General features: G+C 38.8%; 2 protein-coding genes across 2 annotated transcripts in view; one reads left to right on the top strand and one right to left on the bottom strand.

The window, feature by feature from the left end:
- The window catches only part of LOC307135895 (uncharacterized protein), a 78,861-nt gene that overhangs the window by 42,873 nt on the left and 26,068 nt on the right, over window positions 1–9,920 (bottom strand). The gene's annotated exons all lie outside the window — the stretch shown is intronic.
- Window positions 6,504–9,771, top strand: LOC307136693 (zona pellucida sperm-binding protein 3-like; the record flags this gene model as incomplete). The annotated part of the gene is made up of 7 exons (XM_079833940.1): window positions 6,504–6,782; window positions 6,980–7,098; window positions 7,175–7,278; window positions 7,361–7,538; window positions 7,626–7,743; window positions 7,818–7,900; window positions 9,693–9,771. The coding sequence occupies 7 exons, from the start codon at window positions 6,504–6,506 to the stop codon at window positions 9,769–9,771; spliced, it is 960 nt and encodes a 319-aa protein (XP_079690066.1).

Here is a 9,920-nt window from a genome sequence, read left to right on the forward strand (position 1 = left end):
TTCCTTTCAAAAGTCTTTATTATTGACTTTCATTGAAAGTAACAAGTTTTATTATTTAAAGAGTAATTCTATTATTTCATACTTAAGATTAAGAAACTGAAGCCTTCGCCTTCTTTTTCTTGAGTATCAAGAACACAGGAACACTTATCAATTGTAACATTGACGGATCGCCTGCACCCGCTGCAGGCCTTTTACAGCAACGATATGCTTTTCCGACTTTGAATGCGACTTCAAGGCTTTTATGCCTAAACTAGACAGCTCCAACGTCTTCTTACACAGAGTGCAATAGGCTTGATACCGATTGTTAGCGACGGGCTTGAGCCAGGCCCAGTTCCAGAATCAAATCACTGAGGGTGCTTCTGAAATTACTGAGGGTGCTCTAGTAAATGTGCTCCACCACAGCAGTGTACAGTGAGAAATGTAGGATTATTTATTTACTATTCACTTTTACCAATAATTGGAATTTCACAAATATTTTGCTTCAAATTGTATATTAATCTATTAGTCTGCCTTTCCATTGCTTTAATGCGTTAATAGTATTTTAACTCATCATCTTCCTGAAAACCAGAAAAAAAGTTTTTGTGAATTTAGATTTTTTTTAGGCCATTAAAAAAAAAAATCTTATGTTATATGCTATATCCTCTGCTCTGTAGAGGACACCAGAACTATTTATTGAGAAAATGAAAAGACATGAATAGACAAAAACAATGGGATTTTTTTTTTCATTCACCAGTCAATTTTTATGCTTCAAGCTTTTTTTATCCAAACTTTGTATAAAGATGATTCTCAATGTTATGAAAGATATAAAATAATAATTTGATATACCATTTTACTATGCAATATGTGTGTAAACATGGCCATATGCCATTCCCATTCTATGCAATGCATCTACAGTATACACTGAATATAATTTGTATATTCATGTGTTTTGGGACAATATGTAATTGTAAAAAGAATTGTAATAATATTTTCATAAGAATGTCTCATATTTCATAAGAATATCCAGACTTAAAACTGTGCATGTTGTCAGAGAAATTCGCTAAAATATAATTAAAACCTCTATTCTGGGTCTCAGGAGGATATTTCTGTCTCGAGCAGAGTGGCATTTATATTTAGATGTCTCTTCCTAAACTTTGCTGCATGCGATTGGCCGTCGGTTCTCTTAGAAATAATAGTTTTATTAAATGAATGTTACAGACTGTAGCCTCAAAAGTAAGCAAAGATCGTAACGATCACTAAAATGCTGTTGCTTTGTCAGTTCATCGCGATCTCACAAAGATTTTATAAAAATTAAGTTGTCAACAATAAATATCTTACCTACATCGTGTCTTGTTAATGAGAGATTACGCGAGCCTGCATTAACTGCATAACGTTAACCTAAAAACGCTGCGGTTTTGAGCAGTGAGATTCTGATCGCTTTCAAGAGATCAATAACTATATCTGTGATTGCAATCATTGGCTGCAATACTCACCGCTGCAAACACTCGATGTAATAGATGCATTTGACGTTCTCCAGAGGAAACAAATGTGCAAATCTGCCAAATCTGTTTCGCCAATATTATTACAGTATCAACTGAGGGTGCTTTTACTTGCGTTTGAGGGTGCTTAGCACCCCAGTTGAACCGGGCCTGGCTTGAGCCAGCTACTAAACGCACCGTCTTCGAGCCATAGATCATTAAAGGTACATTTTCCCATTGTGATAGCCAGGATGATTTCAATTAAACTAAGCAGTGACTCAGTATGATACAGTTTTTTCGGAGTTCGCGCGGGTTTCTGTGAAAGTCCTTCCGACAAGTCTGTATGCTGCCGCATGGACCTTGTAGTTCTGGAACGCTGTGATACCAGTGTGATACCACCCAGATTCCTCATACAGAACTACAACAGGCGAAACAAATGAATGCCATAGCCGCCGCAAGCGCAGTTTGATGGAAGAACAAATTAACGGACGAGCATATCAATTTTAGACGTGGCTAAATGTTTTTTATGACCTTGTATGGAAAATCCGGACGTTTTTATGACTTTTTATGGCCTTAAATTCTTATTGTTAAATTTATGACTTTTTATGACCCCGCGGAAACCCTGATGTAAACAATATCCATTGTTGTATTTTCCTGTAAAATAATGGCGTTTATTTGGAATTATTCAGCCTTTCATGAACAGGAAGAAACAAATGCACAAACGGGAATCTCATTGGCTGGCGTGCACCTATTACTGTGCCTGTTTTAATTTCAGCAAATCAGTTTGAATGAGCGCTGACAACGTGATTAATATTCATGAACCCAGAAGCTCATTATTCTTTAGTGCAGTTTATTTTTATTAGTAGAAGAATTTGTGGTATTATTATCTTATCAACTCAAATTACTGAAGTTCTATCATTAAATCATTATTTTCAACTTTTTTGTAATCTGAAGACATTTTTGGGATAATTACTTTTGCTGTTTCTGCTATTTTTACCACTGTTTGCACCATGTATGAATAAATACAGAATCGGTTTACATGTAAAACTTGTCATTGATTTCAAAATTATTATTGTTTGTATTGTGTGATGTTTTTTAACACAGTTGCACTATTTAAACATTACCTGCACTTTTACAGAAGACAATTATATTCAATTAAATTAAATTCAAATTTATTTGTATAGCGCTTTTCACAACATACACATTGTTTCAAAGCAGATTTACAGACAGTGCATTTCATAAATGTACATTGAAAAATGTTAGAAAGAGAATGTTAAAGAAAAAGAAAAAGTTAATCAATCATGTATTAATTTAGGCCATAACAATGCTATCTGCAACTTTTCCATTTCTGAAAAGCCTGGTGTGGAATTTTACATAAAAAAATAATCAATTAAATAAGTAAATAAATATAATATATATATATATTTTTATTTTTTTTATGTATTATAGGAGCCTATTTGATGACATGTACGTTTTACTTTAGATCATTGTTTGTTTTTCTGAAACTCGCAAGAATGCATGCAGCTTTCACTTGTATCCAAAAACATGGGGAATGATACTACATTTATCGTCATTGATATCGTTATCGCAATAAATACTAGAAAATATCGGGATAAATTTTTAAGTCCATATCGCCCATCCCTAATTGTCGCGATTGTGTGTTTATCTTCAAACGTGGTATCTGCATGTTCGAGCGATTTCTGGAAGCTGTTTATGTTAATGTCACATGGTATCTTCTTCATGTGTGCTATATATGGACTACATGTGCACGGAGCGCCCTCCGGCTGCCAGTATGAAGAGTTTTTTATGAATTAGAGCGCTCGTATTACAATCTTTAGAAGGTACCGACGGTTTTCATATTCATAACTCCTGACACATATTAACAAATTACGGTCACCATATGAGTTTGAGAATAAAAGAGAGGTAAAAAATGGAAGCTTGAGTCTTAGATCTTTTAAATGATGTATAGTTTGTCAAGTTAATTACTTACATCTGACAGAAATTTTGAGCTAATTTAAACAAAGAAAGCTTCAGTGTGCCCTCGTGCACGATGTGTTTGTCGATGTGTTTGTTTGAGCTGATGTGTGTGTGGGCGTTGCCTCAGTATTTGAATCTCAATAGAGCGCGTGCTTCGTGGGCGTGGTCGCATTAGTGTATAATGAGCCGCTCAGGAACGACTAACAACGTTCTGCTTTCAAACGGATTACATAAACACAGAATATTTGTTTTTGATTTGGTTTACAGTGTTTAAAGCCTGACCTTTCAGCGTTTCTTTAGACATAAGTCTCATGTTTGTAAGACAAGTATTCACTAAGCTAGAGGTCATTTTTTGAAGACTATCTGAATGAACGTCTTTGACAGAGAGGCTGCAGATCGCGCATCATGTTTGATTTCTTTATTTTGCAAAAAGCACAACAATTTGTTTTTATAGTGACTGTACTAAAAAAAATAGAAACTTAACAGATTATAATGATGTATAACACTTGCCTGAATGATAAAACAATGATAAAAAAACGTTATTTGAGTCTCTTTGGCACTGATAAGAAAAAAAGCAAGACAATCACGCCGGCGTGACGGCCGACTCGAGAGGGTTAAAGACTGCTACTGTAAGCTCCAAGGTTAACTGGTATATGCGTTTGAAACCATCAGTTTACACTAGTTTTAGTGTTTTACAGCAGAATTCCTGGTGAAAAACATTACCCATGATGCTCACGAATTTGGCAAGCAAATCATTTCTCACAGCTGTTCCACGATTGGCTGTATTCACTGCATGACGACAAGCACGTGTGTTTTGTTTATTCGGACACCTTTTAGTTCCACTAGTAATGCTCGCAAATCTTTTATAACAGAACCGATTTTCATGTAGTCGCAATGTTATATTGTCATGTTTATCAAAATAACACTGATTAAAATACTCCACTTCATTGATAGTATAGGCTGAAATTGAACTTCATTGTACAAACAGATGCTGTATTAAGCAGTACATAAAGTATTGCATGACAATCATATCTCTATCACAGATGGAGTGAAAGTGCAATATTTGGCAAATACAGATGTTTCAAAGTATGCGAACACCGCACAAGCTTCACTACGGGAAACAAAGTGTCTGAGTTTCCGTTTTTAGTTCCTCCCCGACTGAATTCTCGCCGATCGGTTGCATCCAGCCACAGCTGTTGTTGAATGCATCTAAAGTGTGTGAGTATGCATATGATCCTTAGGGTATGTTTACACGACAATGATGTTAAACTGATCCCCGTTCACAAGGATCTGCAAAAAATGATTAAATAGGCTGTATTATGCATGCCAGGCCAGGAGTTGGCGCTGTTACTTTGTCAAGAAACACGAAATGTGCATGACATTTGTTTTCACAATTTCACGTTTTTTGTTGTTTACACAGACATTGGTAAAGTTTGCTTTTTTTAAGCCCACAAAATGCCGTTGTGTAAATTAACACAATGCATATGTTTTTAGTTTAAGAGCAACAAAGGCTGTGTTTACACCAAGCGGCAACCTCCCCCAGTTTCTCTTGAAGCCAATACAGAAGTGACTTAAATGGCAATTTGTCAACTGGCCACTAGAGACAGGCTCCAGAAAGAGCAGAATCTCGTTGAGCCTCATGTTAAAACGCCCAAATTTACAGCAGAAGAACACGTTTACAGTCTGGGACAAATTGTGGTTTTGGTCTATACAGCTAATTTTGCTCTTCATGATGACTGTGAGGGGGGTGAATTTTTTATAACTCATTCATTTACATTATATAAAGCCTTAAAGTTCTGCATAATTAAGGGCGTGGCCACTTTGAGTGACAGGTGGATTGTCGTTTGTCTGCTGTCTGTTAGTCATCACGTCACCTCAGCTCCGCCCACGTCCGCCTCTTTGCCCATTTTCTGTTATCCCGGAGTGACGCGCAATGATGCCTCAAAGGTCAGCTCGACCCTACTTTACGCTTCAAAACTGCTCTTCAGAATCCTATGGGTGACGTCACGGACACCACATCCATATTTTTTACAGTCTATGATTTACACTGATCTTTTGACTCTTATTTTTTATTTTTTTTGTCTCACCTGTTTACATTCACTTTTACACATGACGGGTAACTGATATCTGTGTCAGCAAGGTTAGCAACTCACACTGTACGAGTAGATTGCATGCAATGTTAAGCTAGAGCTCAGGATTTATGTGCTCACACTGTGCGGTCCGATCGTCGAGTTACTTGACTGCTCACGCTGAACATGTGAAATATGCACGATAAACCCCCGTGCCAGGTTGTGCCGATAGAGCATATGATATGGTGTACTATAGAGAGATAGCCTATGGTCAAATGCTTCAGCTATCGATATCAAGAGGATTTAGCATTTCCAATTTATATAATAAAATATTATTATTATTTTTATTATTATTATTATTATTATTAGGGTAGGCCTACTTTTATTATTAAATTGATAGGCTTTTACATTTCATTTGCAAACAATTCCATTACGCATCAATGCATAACCGACACGCTGCATAATAAAATATTAGATTAGCTTACTCCTCCTTGTGAGTAATTCTCAGATGCTTGATAAATACGGGCCCTGACGTATTTGTGCCAGTATAAACGCAGCCATACAAAATGTGCAGAGCTGTGGGTCCCAGAGATGCATAAACTTTACAGGTCCAGAGGAGAATCAAAGGTAATCAATTAAACTAAAAGGGGAGGAGCCACCTTCATTCAGAGCTGTACAAAATGGCAAAGCCAAGCACTGGTGTGTTATGGCATTTGTGTCAAAGTTTGTTAGGATGGAGCTTCTGAAAGTTGTGTTAGTGGTGGCTGTGCTTGTTGTGTTTGATCTGCCTGATGCATGGGGAAGTTTGAGGTACAGTCAAAGTCCAAGAAGCATGGGGCAAAAATTAGATCCAGCTTCCAGAAGTCCTTCCCTTTCTCCCCCATGGCACTGGAACCCTTTGCAAGTGGGTTTTCCGTTTCAGAGTCCTTTGGGTCCTGCCTCCAGAGGCCTTGCACAGGAGCCTTTTGGCCTTCAGGAGAAGCAGCTGTTGCAGGGTACAATGAAGCCTTTAGATTGGCGGTATCCCGTCGTTCCCGAGGTGCAGAGCGAGGTGGCGGTGGACTTCCAGTTGAGGCAACCTGTGACTCCCAGCAGCGTAGCGGTTCAATGCGGAGAGAACCGTGTTCTTGTAGAAGTCCAGCAGGACTTGTTTAGCAATGGTCAGTTGATCCAGCCAACTGGCTTGTCTTTAGGTGGATGTCCTGTTGTTGGTCAGGACTCGCAGTCTAGGGTGCTCATCTTTGAGTATGAATTACAGGACTGCAACAGCGTGCAGATGGTAAGAACTCCTTAATCTTGTATTTATGTACTTATAATGTTGTATTTGAGGATATCCAAAGTCTTCAAAGAAGTGTCAGTTCACATGGCTGCTGTATTTGCAGTGCCAGGGCAGCTGGCGTAAATGTTTCTAAAAGGGATATTTTACCCAGTCTTTGTGAGGAACCCTCTTGTTTTAACAAATTCTATCCTTTCCAGATGAACGAGGATGAGCTTGTCTACACCTTCTCTCTTACCTACACACCTGAGGCTCTTGCAGGTACTCCGATTACCCGGGCCGATGGGGCAATTGTTGGTGTTCAATGCCACTATCAAAGGTAAGTGGCCTCTGTGACTTTCAATGCTTCTTGTGCAACTGGGAGACCATTTAATGGGTACTTCCATGAAACACAGGCTACAAAATGTAAGCAGTGATGCCTTGAGGCCAACATGGGTCCCTTATGCCTCAACCAAGGTTGGTGAAGAAGTCTTGATGTTCTCCCTGAAGCTCATGTTGGGTTGGTACAGATTTTTATTTAATCAAAATAATCCTTTAACCTTGTGATTGTGGCTGTGCCTAAATTGTCTCCTCTTTTGTAGACGATTGGTCCTACCAGAGGCCTTCATACTCCTATTTCCTGGGTGGCATTATTAACATCGAGGCATCTGTGAAGCAGTACAATCATGTGCCTCTGCGTGTGTTTGTGGACAGCTGTGTGGCCACTCAAGTGCCTGACGTGAACTCCCTTCCAAGATATTCCTTCATTGAGAATCATGGGTAAGGTCATGGCCCTTGATGCTATAGGATGTTTTGGTTGCTCTTTTTAAACATTCATGAGTTGCTCTTTGTGGTGACTGTCGTCAGGTGCTTTGTGGATGCCAAGGCTACAGCTTCCAGCTCCCGCTTCATGCCTCGGTCCCAGGTTGACAAGATCCAGTTCCAGCTGGAGGCATTCATGTTCCAGGAGAGCTACAGTCCTTCTGTATGTACCACAAGAGTTAATTTGACTTCTCCCCATCTGCTTTGGTTTTCTGACTTGTCTGTCATCCCTTGTAGATCTACATAACATGTGTTCTGAAGGCAACTATTGCTTCTGCACCCAGTGACGCTCAGCGCAAATCCTGTTCCTTCGCCAATGGGTACGTTGCACTTCACTTTATTTTAAAGCTGACTTTGCTCATTGAAAGTGCTTTGTCTGTCTTGTTGCAGGTGGTTTGCTGCTGATGGAAATGACCAAGTTTGTGGTTGCTGTGACTCGACATGTGGTCCTGATGGTGGACTTGCTCCTTCTCCCTATGGAGGTGAGTAACTTTTACTCTAAGGTTGCTTTTGATATTTTAAGTGCTCTAACTTGGCTCTACTCTCTAGGTGTTCAGTGGGAAGGCAAGGCCACACTGGGTCCCTTAATGGTTCAAGGGCAAAAAGTTTCTCAATAAAACTGCCATCAATCCTTGCTTGTATCTGACTTGTCATTTTCCTTGTCTTGGAAAAGGTGCCTCATTCTGCCACTGTGAACCTGAAAGTCCAACTGTACCTTTGCAAGTCCTATTTAACATAAAACCATAGGGTTCCAGAAGATAAGAACATTTTCCTCCATAAGGGATTTTAACTTCTAAACTAGTCAAAGACTGCTACCCTAAGGTTAACTGGTATATGCTCTTGAAACCATCAGTTTACACTAGTTTTAGTGTTTAACAGCAGAATTCCTGGTGAGAAACATTACCCAATATTAGGGGTGTAACGGATCACAGTTGATCCGTGATCCGTACGGATCACGACCCATGGTTCGGCACGCACGTGACCCGCGGATTTATTGGGCATTTTTTTTAAACTTGTGGATTAATCTGAATTGTTTAGCGATGAATTGCAATGCTGACAAGTGTGAGAGGTCTACTCTCCCTGAGAATGTTGACATACTAATCTTTAAAAAAAAAAAAAACAGCTCAGGCCCATTTTCACGTCTCAGGTTGTTTTTAGTCAAATTTGATTTATTCAGATGGTTATTTATTTTTGTTAACACCAAACGTTCCTTGTTAACCTATAAACATATAGGTTATGTTAACACCAAAAATTTCATGTAAAAAATGGAAAGCAAATAAAAATAGTCTCCTCCCCCTTTTATTCTGATCCGAAAAATGATCCGATCCGTGACTCATGATCCGTAGTCGATCCGAACCGTGAGTTTTGTGGTCCGTTGCACCACTACCCAATATGCTAACGAATTTGGCAGGCAAAATTTTCCACAGCTGTTCCACGATTGGCTGGATTCACTGCATGACGACAAGCATCCGTTGTTTATTCGGACACCATTTAGTTCCCCTAATGCTTGCAAATCTCTTATAACAACCTATTTCATGTAGTCGCAATGTCTTGTTTATCAAAATAATCCTGATTAAAATACTCCTTCATTGATATTATAGGCTTAAATTTAACTTTATTGTACAATCAGACGCTGTATTAAGTAGTGCATAAAGTATTGCATGACAATCATCTCTATCACAGATGGAGTGAGTGCAATATTTGTCAAATACACAGATGTTTCAAAGTATGCGAACACAGCACGAGCATCACTATGGGAAGCAGAAAGTGTCTGAGGTTCTTTTTTTTTAGTTCTTTTTTTTTTAGTTCCTCCCCAACTGAATTCTCACTGATCGGTTGCATCCAGCCGTTGTTGAACGCACCTAAAGTGTGTATGCATATGATCCTTAGGGTATGTTTACATGACAATGTTAAACCGATCCCCATTCAAACGCATCTGCAAAAAATTGTTAAATGGGTTGTATGCATGCCAGGCCAGAAGTTGGCGCTGTTACTTTGTCAAGAAACACGAAAAGCACATGACATTTGTTTTTGTTGTTTACACAGACATTGGTTTGCATTTAAGACCACAAAAAGCTGTTGTGTAAATTAACACAATGCCAATGTTTTTAGTTTAAGAGGGATAAAGGTTGCGTTTACACCAAACGGCAACCTCCCCCAGTTTCTCGAAGCCAATACAGAAGTGTCTTAAACTGCAAAATGTCGACTGGCCATTAGAGACAGGCTCCATAAGCGAGCAGAATCTTATTGAGCTCAATGTTAAAACGCCCAAAATTACAGCAGAAAAACACATGTTTAGAGCCTAGTACAAATTGTGCTTTTGGTCTATATGGCTAATTT

This window comes from Gobio gobio (assembly GCF_949357685.1).
Source record: "Gobio gobio genome assembly, chromosome: 13".
Lineage (NCBI taxonomy): Eukaryota > Metazoa > Chordata > Actinopteri > Cypriniformes > Gobionidae > Gobio > Gobio gobio.